At 50.5% G+C, this 17,261-nt stretch overlaps 1 protein-coding gene across 5 annotated transcripts in view; it reads left to right on the plus strand.

The window, feature by feature from the left end:
- The window catches only part of dab2ipa (DAB2 interacting protein a), a 71,502-nt gene that overhangs the window by 40,951 nt on the left and 13,290 nt on the right, over positions 1-17,261 (plus strand). For all 5 annotated transcript variants that reach the window (XM_035521837.1, XM_035521839.1, XM_035521836.1 and 2 more), the window contains 8 exons: positions 5,558-5,711; positions 7,160-7,258; positions 7,460-8,014; positions 13,223-13,367; positions 14,099-14,243; positions 15,309-15,545; positions 15,626-15,827; positions 16,440-16,618. In XM_035521837.1, coding sequence (XP_035377730.1) covers positions 5,558-5,711; positions 7,160-7,258; positions 7,460-8,014; positions 13,223-13,367; positions 14,099-14,243; positions 15,309-15,545; positions 15,626-15,827; positions 16,440-16,618 — 1,716 coding nt within the window. The remainder of the gene's footprint in view (positions 1-5,557; positions 5,712-7,159; positions 7,259-7,459; positions 8,015-13,222; positions 13,368-14,098; positions 14,244-15,308; positions 15,546-15,625; positions 15,828-16,439; positions 16,619-17,261) is intronic.

Below are 17,261 nucleotides of genomic sequence, written 5' to 3' on the forward strand. Positions count from 1 at the left end.
TGGGATGCTCCGCACCGAACGGCATCTCATTCCGGCAGTGGCGTGCTAAGAGCATAACGGGGTGGAGAGGGGAGGAGAGGTGCGTCTGCGTATCGCGGGCGGCAGCGAGGAGCTGCCGGAGAACAATAGCAACGGCAGGCTGCGGGTGGAGAGAGGGCGAGCCAGCGCCTGCTGGAGCAGAAGCACGGCGCTCTTTTCAGGGGTTGTTAACTCGCCACCATCTCCCGCACGGCGTCCTTTGTGTGGGAGCAGAGGTGGACGCGCACGCTGGAAGACGGATGCGGGCGAACTGGCGGGAGGGGCAGGGAGCCGTGGGGTCGAGGAGAGGCACGGCACGGGCTCCTCTGGGGCCAAGGGCACACGGGCAGCTCCGGAGGGGCAGGTCTGAATGCGTTTGGAGTGAAGCGCCAGTGTGATCTTAGAGCATGTGGTAAACGGTCTGTTGTGAGAGGTAAATTGTTGCTACTGATGGTGTGTGTATGGGTGTGTGTGACTGAGGGCTGGAGCACTGTATGACGATGACGACTTTCTACTCTTATTTGTTGCGTGCATGTGCTCAGGCATCTTTGGCAAGAGCCATAACATGCTGATTCAGTCGCAGGGCGCCGTGCACTTTTGAACACTTTTGAATGTTTTGTGTATGGATCTGTGGCACAGTAAGGTGGTGATCAGACAGCAACGTCTACACGGCGCGTCCTTTGGCCCATTTCACTGCGGACTCTGCTCAAGGGGAGGCCCGAGCCAACTACAAACATGAAGAGATTTGAAATATCACTCCTCATGTGACCTTGACACTGTGTGGAAGAGTAGCAGTTCACCGTAGTGGTTCGGAACTGGTGGCTTACGCCCATAATTTCTCTGATCGGGAATGTTGTTCTGGACTGCACTCTTGTATTTGCTGGACTGCATTAGCCAGTCAGCAGTTTTAATTGTGATTTGAAATTTATTGTGAATTGACACTGTAAAGTCAGGACTCATGAAATAAATGTGAACTGTTTCCTTCGTATTCCAATGACATAACATTGCATAGGACTAACAATAAAGAATGCAAGGCTCTGTGTGTGTGTGTGTGTGTGTGTGTGTGTGTGTGTGTGTGTGTGTGTGAGAGAGTTGGAGGGGGGGTGTGAAATCATGAGAAAGAGCCTCCATAAAGGTAAACCGGTTATTCCCAGTTTAAAGTAATTGTGATTATGGTTCATTGTGCCCGTGCTGAGCCATTGTACACGACTGGGTTTGGACCAGTAGGTGGGGCAGAGTACTGGTGGAGTAAACTGGGCTGAAGGAGTGGGATGTGGGATGGTTGTGCCTGGTAGCTGCAGTCCCTCCTGTCAGCCGTATCCGCAGGCAGGTCGCGCGCGTGCTTCAAGTGGATGTGTTTTAGCGCGTGCGTCACGTCCACTCTCCATCGCCAGCGCCCCAGGCATAGACATTTTGGTCTCAAAAACCAACAGGCGGGAGCTGAGCAGCAACAAAAACTCACCAAGCCTCCTTCCGTTTAGCTCGCTGTGGTTGGTAGACACGTGTCAGTGAGTTTCAAAAGCCTTTCAGAGCTGCTCCCCTCATGCCCCTTGCGCTTGCTCTGTTTAGGTTTCCTCTTTCGGTCCTTGAGTGTTTTCGTATTGCAGAGCACTTTTAAGCAGTGGGAGAAAAGTTACCACAGTTGAACAGAAATGAGACTTCTTTTTGTTGAGGGCAAGGGAGTGAAATAGAACAGTTTCTGGAATGATAATCGTTGTGTTAACATTTCATTCTGAGGTGAATGACGGAGCATCAGATAGCGGCATGTTCGAGTGTTGGACTGACGAACGTTGTGTCCGGTCCAAAGTTCAGTGTTCGTTAGCATTTGAGCCTCGCTGTGCCTTTAAATGCATCTCCTTTCTCCTTGGGAGCATTACCAGAATAAGCTGCTTGGAGAACAGAGGAGCCTGTGGGTTTTAAGATGGTTCCTGTCAATAGCTGTTGGATTATGTAAGAAGCTGCTTGTGAACTTGAGTGCTAAACCGCAGTAATAGGCTCAGTCTTGTTGCTTCATGGGATGGCGAATAATTGCTTCTTCATTAGAACACAGTTTGATTCACTGAAAAGCGAGAAAAGTTTAATTGTAGCAGTTTGAATTGAATAAATGGTATTCCTGGGTAGACAGAAATATTGAACAGTTAACGGTTATGTAGACGTTTAAGGCTACAGTTGTTGTCTAACACCAGACAGCAGCAGTTAAAGGCGTCCTCTCCCACAGACCTCATCCGCGGTGGTCCTAGACGCCTGGTCCCCTCCGGAACGGTCTCTCTCTTCAGACCTGTGCGTGTTGTTGCTGGCGTGTGGAGCATGTCTGCTCAGCAGTCATTTCCCGTTCGGAACTGAGAGCTCGAGGGAGACCCGCTTCCTGTCGGAGAGTGTGGGAACCCCTCGGGGCAGAGGGCACGGGAGGCATGCTTGTGCTCGGAGCAGACGGCTGCCCACCGAGCCCTGCGTGGGTGTAATTACACAGCTGCCAGGACCACCGTTCCCCCTCCTGCTCAAATCAAACCCCTGTGACTGAGGTTTACAGAGAGTAATTAAGTTGCTTAGATCATTCAAACTGAGTCCGAGGATTTTGCTGGAATTTTTTTTTTTTTTTTTTTTTTTGCTAGAATGGTGGAAAAAAAAGTGCACGCTTTGGTTTTGATGGGATGTAGCTTCCATTGTTTTCTCGTTTATTTAGTACTAATGCAGGTACAAGGTCCGCGCATAAACCCTTGCGGCACGGTTCAGGGCAGTCTGCTTAATGCTCGCGCCAGAAACAGCAAGCTGGGGCCAAAACGGTCAGTGCAGTTTCGTAATTTTGTAGAATGCTGTGAAAAAGATGGTGGGTGTGTTGTGGGAACTATGGCTGGTTCCCTTACGTGCTGACGGGCGGTGCGGATCGGCTCGGGCCAGAGCAGTGGGCAGCGCTGGGCTCTGCTCACCAGCCACGCTGCCCCTGGGCTGGAGACCCCGCACACGAAGGACAGTGGTGAGGTCGTCTCTGGTGCTGGTGGGATGGTGTTTCAGTGGGACCAGGCCCTAGCGTGGCTCTAGGCAGTAAGCAACGGAGCTGCTGCACTCGGGAACGTCACTCTACGCAGGGCTGATGGCTGCAGCCTGGGCAGAACATGCAAAAACAGACCCTCTCTGCTCCTGGTGTTTTGAAATTCAGGACCTCTCAGATTAGGAAATAGCCTATAATTAGATTTATTAACTTTTTTTTTTTTTTGCCATACTCACTTGTTTTGTTGCGTAATTTTATTTATTCTAGCACCCTTACCCTTCTAAAAGCAACACATTTATAGCCTGATCATTTTGTGGTATGTCTGTTTGGCAGGAGGGCCTGTAGACAAGTCATTAAAACTCCAATTAGGATTCCAATAAAGAGCACCGCAGGACTACATCTGCATTTCTGAGCCGGGTTTGTCACCTCCCTGTGTTTGTTGGCTGCTGCAGCACCTTAAAGCAATGGTTCAGGGTCACAGATTGGGGAGTCATTGGTGACCCTATGACCCAGAGGGCAGCGACCCCACCTGGATCTCGAACCCAGGTCCTACAGGCGATAAACAACTGTCCCGCTGTGTTCTCCCAGTCATGGGACACCTGGACCACGGGACGGAAGCATTGGGGCCTCGTTCAGAAGTCTGCTCCCATGCTTCTCTCCTCAACCCCGTCTTCTATGGGGAGGGTAAACGTGTGTAACCACAGCTGCTCCAACACCTCCCCGTGAGCCGTTTTCCTCGGCTGCCGGGGCTCTGTCACCGTGGCAGGTTGCGGCTGACCTTTCAGTAAGGGTGGGGGAGGGGCGAGGTTGAATATATTGCATTATCCACGCTTGTCCTCGCCTTGATGTTACACGGTTTCAGTCGACAGGCGCTACACCGTGCGTGTTGTACCGCATGCCAGAATACCGCCCTTCCGTGCTCAGTCTCAGAGGTGCGTCCGGCTCCTTCTGCGTGGGTGCGGGCCCACGTCGCTGTGGGCTGGCTCCATTTCACATCAGAGCGGATCTGCAGAACCGCTGTGCAAGGCTAATGGCTGGCTCCCTGTTTTATGGCTGCACTGCGCATTTCTCTGGAGTCAGCATGCGTTCCTGCTTTAGTTTAAGGACAGCACAGTATCTGAGCTAGCGCGCAATCTCCCTTGACGAGACTGCCAAAGAAAGCAGTGATTTTTAGTGCTGGCTGGCTGGCTGTCATGAGTTGTGTGTCATTCACTCACATGCTACAGGAACTGAGATGTGGAGTCCGCAGTGTGAATTACGTATCCGTGTAATGATAAGTTGTGCTTTTAAGACACGTGTATCTTAAAATCATCGTCTGTTCGACGGCTTTGAGGGAAAGTGGTTTTATCGTTGGTCCAGGGCTGTTTGAGGTTGGCAGGGGTCGCGTCTGCAGACCCGCCGGAGCAGGGACACCAAACCCATCATGTTTTCTTAAATATTTCAGTCTCAGCTTTGCTCAGCAAAGCCCTACCCTGCTCATTGTTAAGAATGTTTCTTTTCCTGGGACAATTTTAACCAGGGATGAAATTTCATAGTCCATAATTTGGTCTGCCAGGATTTAATTTCAATTCCGTGGCCTTGCCTCGGCTGCCGAAGACCTGGAGGCAGTTTCACCTCCGATGCCTGCCATCACGTCTCCATATCTGAAGGCTCGTAGTGGAATGAGACTCCGGTCTGGGTTTTTTGTCGTGCTGTTTTTTTCCCTTTGCTGCCGGTTGCGTTGCGCAATAATGGGGGGAGATGACCTCACTATCCCACAGAGCTTGGCACTCCCCTGGTGCAGGATATTGCTGAGACGCTTTGCCCTCAGACCGGACGTCAGACGTCTCTTCCTTCCTGGTGAGGTGGGTGGTAGCGGGTCTAAGCCCACCTCTCGGCAGGGGCATTGCTTAATCTCTGTATTGATCGCACTGTGCAGAAGTGAGCACCCACTCTGTGTTCAGCAGCATGCCCGTCCTGGCTTAACCATGTAATGAGGAGCGCTGTGCTGTTATGTTATCATTGACCATGGTGGTTTTTTTTCTGATTCATGCCTTGCTTTCACCCCCATACTGTGAGGTTGTCAAGCCTGTAACAAGTTGTCAAGTTTGTAATATGATGTGGTCAAGCCTGTAGCGTGGTGCGGTCAAGCCTTGGCGTGATGTTGTCAAACATGTAACATGATGTGGTCAAGGCTGTAACAAGTTGTCAAGGCTGTAGCGTGATGTGGTCAAGGTTGTAGCGTGCTGTGGTCAAGCCTTGGCGTGATGTGGTCAAACATGTAACATGATGTGGTCAAGCCTGTAGCGTGGTGTGGTCAAGCCTGTAGCGTGATGCGGTCAAGCCTGTAACGTCAAGCCTGAACCCAAGATTTCTTAGTTTTTAGTGGCTGTCTTGGCCATCTGCTCTACTGCTGTTTCATGTTAACATGAATGAGTGCAGTAGCCTCCCAACATGTTTTTCTTCCAACAGCAAACACAGCAGAACACGAGGTAAACGATGACAAATACAGGCCTCGGCACACCCCTAATCTTCCTCCCCTCCCCTCCCATCTCTGCTCCCCTCCCTCAGATCCCATCTGATGCCGAGGCTGAAGGAGTCGCGCTCTCACGAGTCGTTGCTCAGTCCCAGCAGTGCAGTCGAGGCCCTGGACCTCAGCATGGAGGAGGAGGTGATGATCAAACCCGTGCACAGCAGCATCCTGGGACAGGACTTCTGCTTCGAGGTCAGTCCGCCCGCTGACCTCCAACCTTTCCCATCCCAGCTTCGTCCAGCATTATGTGAGGTCCTCATCGGTAATCTGGCCGCATCGGACGGCGCGGAACGTTCTGGTCCATCGCAGGCGAACAGGAGCTGATCTCTGGTCTGCGGTATCCCATGACCATGCGCTGTCATAAACAAGCAGCAAGCTTTGCCTCTGACCTGTAAGCTAGCCTGCACACTGCTGCACTCGGTCTGCACCCTCCAGTGCTTACAAAGGCAAACAGGCAGTCAGTAATAAATAACCAGGGGTGTGAGGGGTAGGGGCGACCCAGCCTGGCTAACATCTGGCAGCATCCGCCCCGCAGTGCAGGTGGAGACTTCCTGTGTGGCAGCTCGGTTGGCCGCGCAGCGACGCACAGAGAGAGGGAGGGAAGCACAGAGGGGTGGAGAGAGGAAAAGATCTCCAGGAAGGGCCAGAGTGCTGTTGTAGATAGCAGTCTTTTGGGTGGACTTGTTTACTTAGTTTGTCCTGTAGCCCTTGTCTGTATATGGACATACATAATGTAATCAAATTGAATTATAGTGAATATTTAGCTCTGATTCTAATGTTAATGTGTCTAATATGTTTATCACGTTTGCTTGGTCAGGATACAATAATGACTATGACTGTATGCAGTGTGTTTATAAAGTTTCAAACATATGATATGGTACAATTTAATATATAACAATATTGTCATTAAAATATACAATATTGTGGTTAAGCCATTGCCTGCATGCAAACAAAACAAGCCCTTGTGTCGAAAATAATTCGTGATATTCTTGTAAATCAGTCTTACTAAAAATAATAGTGTTTCACAGTCTCTGTCTTACTGCCTTAATAGTAATGCGTATCTCATAGCATTTGTTGAAATACTCCAGGCTTTATTTTTATGTCCCTTGACCCAGCTGTGTCGTAAACATTCGAGGAACTCCCCTACGGCAGTATTAAAACAGAACGTATCCAAAGCACTTTAACCGTGGGGCAGGATTTGGGCCGTGCACCGCGCCCTTCTCTCCGTACTAAACACCTGTACATGTTTTCATCTGCACAGCGCCCCCAACACCCCCTCCAAGCCACTGGACGACTTGGGAAAACACCCCCACCCCCTGACAATCTGTAAAGGATGCTTGACAAAGGCTTCAGCCATGATTGCTCCATTGTTATGCGCCTTCTCTCTCTCTCTCGCTCTCTCTCCCCCTGCGATTGCATTAGATAAGTGCATTTAATGGGACTCTGTCTGGCCAGGATATTGGAGATCTGTTATTTGTCTGATTGAGATTGCTCTCGGCTGGCATAGACGCTCCCCTGTATAGGGAGCAGAGTGCCCACTGTGAACTGGCAGCTCCCCCGACGCGCCTAATGCCTCCTGCTGCCGTCTTCTGGGTGGCGCCCTTCCTCATGCACTCCTCCTCGTGTCTGCTGTGTTACAGGTGACCACATCGACAGGAAGCAAATGTTTCTCTTGCCGGTCAGCCGCAGAGAGGGAGAAATGGATGGAGAACCTAAGGAGAGCTGTGCACCCCAACAAGGTAAAGCAGTTTGGGGCTGGTAGCTTCTTTCGTCTTCGTGTGTGTGTGTCTATAGATTGTTGGCCAAACGCTGTACTTGGTGAGTCATAGGAAGTGCTGAATGGAATTTTGTATCAGATTCATCATGTCAGCTGTGTTGGGCCAAGCCCTCGTAATGTTAGCACTGATCGGAATGCTCATAACAGCTTTCCCTCTCCCCAGGACAACAGTCGTCGGGTGGAAAACATGCTTAAATGTTGGATTATCGAAGGCAAGGACTTTCCCGCCAAGAAAAAGTACTTCTGTGAACTGTGTCTCGACGACGCCCTCTACGCACGGACTACCTGCAAGTTGAAAACGGACAACGTCTTCTGGGGCGAGCACTTTGAGTTCAACAACCTGCCGTCTGTCAAGAGCGTCACCGTGCACATCTACAAGGAGACGGACAAGAAGAAGAAGAAAGACAAAAACAACTACGTGGGGCTGGTGAGCATGCCCGTTGCTGCTGTCACGGGCCGCCAGTTCGTGGAGAAGTGGTACGCTCTCAGCACGCCCAACCCCAGCAAGGGCAAGGGCCCGGCGCCTGCGGTGCGCATGAAGTGCCGCTACCAGAGCATGAGCATCCTGCCCATGGAGCTGTACAAGGAGTTTGCAGAGTACATCACCAACAACTACATGCTGCTGTGCTCCGTGCTGGAGCCGGCGCTCAGTGTCAAGAGCAAGGAAGAGATGGCCGCCGCCCTCGTGCACATCCTGCAGAGCACCGGCAAGGCCAAGGTAGGAGTCCCGAGAGCTCCGGGGGAGAGCCGGGATCCCCTCGGCTGCTCGCGGGGGCCCCGCCGGGATCTTCACGGCAACGGCGGGCGCCACTCTGCGTGGGCATGACTCAGTGTTTGTTTATATATGGGTTTGTTTATTTATCTGTTTATTTCCTTACTGCGGGTGTTTGCGTGACGAAGCGTGCCAGTGTAGTGGCGTGGCTTTTTGCTGGGGGTTTTGTCTGAAGTTATTTCGGATGCTAAACTGGGCCGTTTGAATGGGAAAGCTCCTGGAAGACAGCCACGGCCTGTTAGAGCTGCAAGGCAGACTTCTCCTCGTGAGTTTTAGTTGCTCAGTGAGATGTTTCAGCCTCTCCTAAAAGTGTATACCTCGCCAGAGTCTTCATTGCGAGTCTACTGGTGTCCAGCCATTTAAAAATGAATCAGTAGAATCAGTAGAATCAGTAGCCCTCCTCTCCTCACCAGACTGCGGGAGGCCGGTGTGTTCCTGTTCTTACTATGCTTCATTACTCCCAGCGTGGGTAGAACACTCGGCTCCGATCGGCACCATAATTCGGGTCGGGCCGAGAGGACGCGAGTCCAGAGAGGCGCGCACCCCCCTTCAAGTCACTCATCTCTCTGTATCGATCGTTGAAAGCCGGGAACCATCGCCGCGCCTCTCTGACACGTGAAACGTTACGTCTGGAGTAATAGATCTGCAGGAACTGTCAGGCTGTAGAAGCGGGTGTGGCACTGTGATCCGTCATGAGAAAAAACGTGACAGCGTTAGCAACACTGTAAGGGATTATGCATTTTGTTTTTACTGCAAGCAAGTGTTTTGTTGTTTAACATTATACTGTAATTATAATTTGGAGAAAATATATATAATTTTTCACAATATAAGGATAGAATGTACTATAACGGCATAAGACAAAATAATATAACAACTGATGTTTCTGGTAACTCTGATTTTGGTATGGTTGGTGTAGCCAGATATTTGAGCAGGAACCAAATCTGGAGGTGTTAGAATTAGTTTGCATGCCGGTGTGGTGTTGTACAACTGCAGTCTACCTGAGGGTTCTGTTTGAACCTGGTAACACTAAAATTATGGAGTGAATCAATTAACCTGCAGGTTTCTTCTGAAACATTTAAATTCATAAAGATTATCGACTCGGGCACCTTTTGGTCCTAATCTAAGACGTTTCTAATTTAAGGTTTGTATAGTTTAGGTAATGTGTTTCCACAAGTGACCGTGCGGTCTTTTAGGGTTTTGGTCCAGTTGTTCTCTGGCCTTGCTCATAGCCTGTCTTTACTGGCCTGAGTTTGCACAGAACTTGGATGATTCCGGAGTGGGTCAGAGATCAGTGGTGGCCTCGGCCTGGACCGGTGCTGGATAATCCGGGTGTCATTAAGCGCTCCAACTCTCTCGTGCCAAACTGGTTGGCGAGCATGTCGTGAGACCGCCGTGTCTCAACAGGGGAGCTTGGAGCTGGCGAGTGGTTGCCTGGTTACTGTAAATGCGCTCCCCCAGGGAAGCTTCCCTTCCGCACGTGCCCAGTACTGCCTTCCTGTTGTCAGGAATCTTGTCAGGAATGCGCTTCCGAACGAAGGCAGGTACACACGTACAAGCAGAACCCGACCCAGTACACTCGCGCTGCGTATCCGCCCACTGCCCCTATGCCGAGGGCTCTCACTGCTTCTGAGGTGCAGATATGACACGCTATGCGTTGGACGGTTTGTCCCATGATGAGATTGATGGCCTTTATGTGTGAAGCACACAGAGACCTCCCACCATTACTCTTCACTGACCGCGACCGCTCATACCTCAGGACATCAATACCATGAATCTAAAACCAATTACAAGACAGACAACTCTGGCACAGGATTAAGCAACTATTGTGTTGGTGGAGTGGGTATTGATCATGTCGGGGGGCTGGCTGTCGTGGTGCGGCAGGAGCTGGGCCCTGATGGAGTGTGCTGGGATGTTCCTGGGGGAGGGGTCATAGGTCAGATCCTTGGCCTCAGGCTAATGAGCTGTTATTCATGCAGCTGCTGCTGCAGGGATCTCACCCAGAGTCACACAGGAGCGATGGGGTATGGATGAGCGTGTGTGTGTGTGTGTGTGTATGCCTGTGCAGTTTTTTTTCAGCAGGCCTGTGTCTGAAGGGACTGGAGTCATTAGTTGAATTCCTAGAGTAGGGTCTGGGGCTTTTTTTTAACCCCCCCTCCCACGCACACACACAAGCTCACATATCCCTACTACAGAGGCTCTTCTTGCCAGTGTAAGTCTGGATTGAGACCATTCAGTGCTGCTCTGGAGGAGCTTATCCCCTCAGACCTCCTCAGATCTCCACAGACCTCTGGAGACCACCGCAAACCTCCAGACTGCTGCAGACCTCCGCAGATCTCCACAGACTGCGGCAGACCACCACAGACCACCACAAACCTCCACACACTGCCACAAACCACCACAGACCTCCACACACTGCCGCAGACCACCACAGACCTCCACACACTGCCACAGACCACCACAGACCTCCACACACTGCCACAAACCACCACAGACCTCCACACACTGCCACAGACCACCACAGACCTCCACACACTGCCACATACCACCACAGAGCTCCACACACTACCACATACCACCACAGAGCTCCACACACTGCCACAGACCACCACAGACCTCCACACACTGCCGCAGACCACCACAGACCTCCACACACTGCCGCATACCACCACAGACCTCCACACACTGCCGCAGACCACCACAGACCTCCACAGACCTCCAGACAGTGTCAATGCCCCGCCCACTCTTTCCCCTCACTTAATTTCAGTTGTATGTGTTAATAGATAAAAACAAATGGAGGACTTAAACAAGTCTAGATAGATTATCTTGATGGTTTTCCAGTGTTGAGTCTTAATGGGATTCACTACTGTTTTGGTGTTTGTTTACTGACGAGGTCCTGTGGTTTCTCACTTACACTCTCCACACGGGTGCATCACTTAGGCTCTCAATTTATTACAGCCAGTAGTTCATATGAAGTGTTAACACGTGAATTTAAAACAAACCCCATTACCATAATGTGACAACATGCCCACCCAGTAACCGGCTCAGTGGTTGTGTTCAGAGCAGCAGTTCTAGTGAAAGCCTTTTCTTAGCCTGGGCCAGGTTGTACTGCGATAACTATCCCTGTTTGCTTTCGTCACGTCCAACATCACTAATAACAAGCCAAAACTGGCCATGTTTAACATGCAGAAAGTTCAGCGGGTCCGGAAGCTTTAGTCCGGCCGGGCTGTGGTCCAGCGTCCACGCTGCCTCCCTGTATATGGCCACTATAGACTGGCCAGGTCCCTTAAAAGCACCGCAGTGTTCAGGGCAGATCGACATGATAATCCGTAATCCTGATGCCATGTTCGGGTGTTCTGCTTCGGCCTGGATCTGGGCTGGATCTGGGCAAGAGCTGGAATGTTTGCAGGAATTGGGGATTGGCGTGAGGTTGCATCACAAAAATCTTCACTTGGAGTAGATTAAGTCTGTACACAGATGAATTAATCGGGTTTGGCTAAAGCAGGGTAAGAGATCAAGTTTTGCTTTCAGCCTGTATTAGAGTTCTGGGATATTATGTTTAAATCTCCTTTTCCTTCCCCTCAGAAAAGCCAATTTAAGCGAGTATGATATAGATGATCTTGTGACGAAATACAGAGTGACCTCTTTTAAAACGGCAGGCGTGTGCTGGAGATGTTTCATTAGCAGATACCTTGTCCATCCCGTATTGCTCGGGCCCTGTTCGCTGTCCTGCGCTGGTCGGACTGTCCTGAAGCCTGCCTCCCTCTTTCAGCCCTTCTTGCTGCTCCGCGTGGACCGGACCGTGGCGTGCGGGTCGGACCGCAGAGCGCGGATCAAACCTTGTGACAGGGCGTGCGAGATGCAGCGTGTGGCATGTTTACTTGCCGAGGCGCTCCGCGCCGCAGATGAGAGGCGCCACTGAGCTGGAACTGATTACACGCCCCCCACCCCCACCCTGGGGCCAAGCCAGCACAGGAGGAAGAGAGGGAGAAAACAAGACAGAGAATGAGGGAGAGGCGGCAGGGAGAAGGGGATGAGAGAGAGAGAGAGAGAGAGAGAGAGAGAGCGAGCGAGCGACTGATCAGACAACAAGGCCTTCCATTAGTCTCCAATCAATACACCATCACCGGGAGTGACTCATGCCTCCAGCTGTCCCTATGCCCAGCTCAGAACGGCTGTTAGACCTGCTGTGAGTCTGATACTCGGCTCTACGGCACGCCTGCCTGCTCCAGGCGCTCACAAGCGCACTGCGCCTTCCTAGTTTAAGCTACTGCGGGCTAATAATGACACCACCATATAGGAAGCAAGTAGGACCTGGTGTTGTTGCCATTGTTCACAGAGCATGAATTATTATTACTAATAATTATAATAGTTGTCGTTGTTGGTGGTGTTATTATTTTTAGCGTTATTGTTATTTTGCCTGTTTTTACACAATATAATGCTGTAGCATTTAATAACAAAGGACTGAGATAACAAAGGAAGGTGATTGAAGTCAGACAATGGGCAGCTCTTGAGTATTAGCAACCAGTTTGCCCCCCAACACACACACACACACGCACACACACACACACACACACACACACACATACACACACACACATACATACTTTCACACACTATAAACACCCACTACTGACAAAATAGCAATGTTTCTGGGGTGGTGTTTTAAGTATGTCTGTACGATTTGATGCTAACCTGTATGAAGTTCCCCATTTTACCACAGTGACTTTACAAATCCGAAACACCTCCAGTGACCCGGAACACGCAGGCTTGACCGGCATGCCTCAGCCTGTCAGTCATTCTGCAGGGTTCTTACAGGCTTACGAAGCCCTACAACAGACCTCCCCTGTCTGATCTCATAAAATTAACATATAGCTTAAGGTCCAAGACACATTAATAATTTTAGCAACTATAAGGCGGGGCCACATAGTGCCCCTTGAAGGAATATGAGGTTTTAAACAGTAGCGGAGCATGTTGTCGCGTTTTCATAAGCTAACAGAAGCCCTCTCACTCAGCCTAAGCTAATTCGGGCATCTACCGTTTGTTAGGAAGTTCAGCATTAAATGTTGCACCTTCCAAGTTACACCACAGTTAAGTGTCTGTTTTGTGTTTGGAAGAGCGATTACGCAAACAGACCTTTTGTTGATTCCCGTACAGGACTTCCTGACGGACCTGATGATGTCCGAGGTGGATCGCTGTGGGGACAACGAGCATCTCCTCTTTCGGGAGAACACACTGGCGACCAAAGCCATCGAGGAGTATCTCAAACTGGTGGGCCAGAAGTACCTCCAGGATGCCTTGGGTGAGTAGCGCCTGCAGCACCCACGAAAGGGCCCCGGCACACCCGAGTGCCGGGATGGCTCCTCCTTCCATTCAGCCTCTGGGATTAAAGAAATCTCTAATGGAAGCATGTACGAGAGTGATTTGTTGAGAGTGTTCCTCGCGATTTTCAAACCAGAGTAACGTCGTTGTGCCTCTCCAGTGAAGCAGTTGTGCAGTCCAGAGTATATACGCATCAATAATTCATTTGGTTTTGTGTTGCGTTCTTTTTTTTTCTTTTCTTCTTCTGTAAGTGCCCATGTTCAAAGCTTTATTTAATTATTAAAGAGATCAGTCATTCCTTGAAGGCTGACTAGCCTTGCTAGCATCACAGCGGCAGTCTGGTGAGAGAGAACAGATCTTAGCATCCAGGCCCGGGCTGTGTGTCTCACTGGAACCCTTTTCATCTTCTCTCTTCATAGACACATTTCTTCACACACCAAAAGAATATGATCACAATTCCCCACTCATTCAAAACCCACTGTGTAAAAAAGCAGGCCTTATAAAGAATAAAAAAGCAAACTTTATAAAGCATTCTTTATTATGTTGGGTATTGTACACATTATTATGTTGGATATTATATACGATATTATGCTGGGTAATATATAGTGTCCTGGAAAATGCAAGACTGCTTGCCCAGGACCTTGAATTTCCGCCCAGTAGGTCAGTACCTGCGGTATGAGATGCAGGTGTTTGTGTGTATGTTCCTCCCAGGTGAGTTCATCAAAGCCCTGTATGAGTCAGATGAGAACTGTGAAGTGGATCCATCCAGGTGCTCCTCCAGCGACCTGGCAGAGCACCAGGGCAACCTGAAGATGTGCTGTGAGCTGGCCTTCTGCAAGATCATCAACTCCTACTGGTAAAGGGCCCGCTTACCGCTTACTGCAGCCTGTCTGCTGGACCATGCACACCACCCCCCACACCCCTATATAGATACACACATATGCTACACATAGATACATGCATTACTCTCACACAGGCACACACTACACGTACAGACACCAAACAATAGCTGGCAGCAGAGGACATGAGGAAAGCAGAGTACCGCTCAGCCCTCGCGGACAGGGTACCGGGAGGCCATCGTTTGTTTAACTGCAATGAGACGCGTCAGCATCTGTGTGATTGCTGGCTGAGTGGCTGAGCTGGCTCTGTCCCCCTACTCCGAGTTAGCACCAGTGTCATCTGTCACCTGCGCGTTCCATGTCCACACAGCCGTGTCCAGCTGGGCAGGAGGTCCACGTGGCTCGGTCTGTGGCTGGACCTGGTTGGAGAGAGAGAGGGAGAGTCGTATGCAGCGGGAGAGTACAACTTTCCAGAGAAGATTTGTTTGTCTCATTGGATTTGTGTGTGTGTGTGTGTGTGTGTGTGTGTGTGTTTTGTGAGTACAAGCTATTTGCCATGCTTACTTAGCAGTCCTGGCAGTACCCCCATGACAGGCTCAAAGTCTAAAAAGACAAAAAGTGGAGTGAGAACTCTTCATCCCTGCTGCTCGGGAAGCGGCTGTTGCCCCAGTCCTCAAACACCACACGCGCCACACACACCGCACGTGCGCGGCTCAGGACGTCCCTCTGCTGCCCTTCCATTCTGTCGAGGAATTCACTTTCTCCTGCCAGTGAGGGGGATGTCTAGTTTCCACTTCTAGGTCCTAACAGGTCGCTGCCTTCCATCTTCAGGATAAACTTTCTTTTTTTAAATAACTTCTTTTTTTTTTAAAAAAGCACAAAACAGAAGTCTGTTCAGATGCCTCAGTCTATTACCAAACCACTGCTGACAGTGGGCGGTAGTAAGTGTTTAGGGGGTGTTCAGTACTACCTTTGATGCCTTTGACAAAATTAATGGAAAGCCACTTGCCAATCCAGCGGCTGGCTGCACTCTTTCGTACATCGTGTCTGCGCTCACGTGTGCCGTGCTCCCTGTCCCGCAGCGTGTTCCCACGTGAGCTGAAGGAGGTCTTCGCCTCCTGGCGGCAGGAGTGCGGCAGCCGCGGCCGGCCCGACATCAGCGAGCGTCTGATCAGCGCCTCACTGTTCCTGCGCTTCCTGTGCCCCGCCATCATGTCACCGTCTCTCTTCCAGCTCATGCAGGAGTACCCGGACGACCGCACGGCGCGCACGCTCACGCTCATCGCCAAGGTCACACAGAACCTCGCCAACTTCACCAAGTGAGTGGGGGGGAGCAGCCGGGGATGTGGGGCGTAAAGGCCGCGGCGTTCTGAGCCCCTGTTGACCCTGTCGCGTGTAGGTTTGGCAGTAAGGAGGAGTACATGTCCTTCATGAACCAGTTCCTGGAGCACGAGTGGACCAACATGCAGCGCTTCCTGCTGGAGATCTCCAACCCGGAGACCATCTCCAACACGGCCGGCTTCGAGGGCTACATCGACCTGGGCCGCGAGCTTTCCACGCTCCACTCCTTACTGTCCGAAGCCGTGGCTCAGCTTGACCAGGTGGGGGCAGGGGGCTTGCGTGGGTGTGGGTAGATATAGGTGGGTGGTTGTGCGATTAAAAAAAAAGAAATAAGTAAACAAGGTTGGTTGTGTCCAATTTATATAAAAAAAGTAGAGTTTAAATCCTGTAGTGCACTACTTAGTCTGCCCTGCAGATCGACTTGACCCAGAGCAAGAGGCAGCCTGTGCCCATAGTTTCTCAGCTGTCTGTTCAGTTTTGTCTTTCATGAAGGTATTGACTCCTTCTCTTTGGTGTAGATCACTTGGGTTAAACCACAGAGAAGGCCTTTATCACGACACACACTGCTTAATCAGACACAGTCAGGACAGAAATTTAGATTTTAGCCTCTGTAAGCCATCGAACGCGTCTCACATAAAGTAAGCTTTATTAAAATACATCTTAATCTGTCTGGGTTTGCTTCAGGTATACGCTTTAACACACAATTTCATGGGGGGGAAAAAGTCCACCATGTATGTGTGACTGAATGCTGAACACATTAGCATTAGTGTTTGCGTCCCATGTCCTGGTGGACTGGTCTCGCACTGCTGCAGTCTGTGGTAGCAGGACACTGCCGCGACCACTTACGCCCCCCTCCCCCCAACCGTGTCCAGAGCGCAGCCGCCAAGCTGGGGCCCCTGGTGCGCATCCTGCGGGACGTGAGCCTGGCCCTGAACAATCCTGGCGGGGCGTCCATGTCGTCGCCCACTGAGCGCGTGGCCTCGCCCGTTCTGCCCAGCTGTAGCACCTCCACGGGCCTCCAGAAGCTTGTCATGGACACCGAGCTCACGGGGTAAGGCGAGAACCGTCGTTCCGCGCAAGCCAAACGGGCTAACGCCGGTCCTGCCGTCCAGCACAAACCCACAGGGTAATGCGAGACACTGGTTTGGAATGATGTTCAAGCTAAATTGCTTATTGCACGTGTTATTATCTTAACACTCTTAGGGAAAAGGGGGTTTTAGGTGGTAATAGTCTGTATTTACGTTGGGAGCTTGAGATTTCCTGGGAATGCACTGCTCAGCAAGTCTCTTTCTAGGCCATTAAATTGACTTACTTTTTAACTGGTAGCTACGCATCTGGGCCACATGATTAAAATACTGACCAAGAGGAGGAAGTCGACCTTCACAATTACATTTTATTGGCCATTATTTTAACCCCATTAAAACTGTGATTCACACATTCACAGTTGTTACAGTTAAGCGTACAATACAACACCATGTGTATATACAGCTTAGTAAATACACAACTGGCTTGATCATAGAAATGAAGGATCCCTCGTGAACTAATTGGTTTGAGTGTGCGGGGTTTGATTTGAGTGTGGTTTGAGCACACAGGTTATGTAAAGCAAGATTGAGTGTGCACCATGGAGTGTGAAATGAAGGAAACCTGAAGTGTTTTTTTTTTTTAAGCTCTTTTGCGCACCGCATTATGGAAAT

The sequence above is a fragment of the Electrophorus electricus genome, chromosome 23, assembly GCF_013358815.1.
Source record: "Electrophorus electricus isolate fEleEle1 chromosome 23, fEleEle1.pri, whole genome shotgun sequence".
Classification (NCBI taxonomy): Eukaryota; Metazoa; Chordata; class Actinopteri; order Gymnotiformes; family Gymnotidae; genus Electrophorus; species Electrophorus electricus.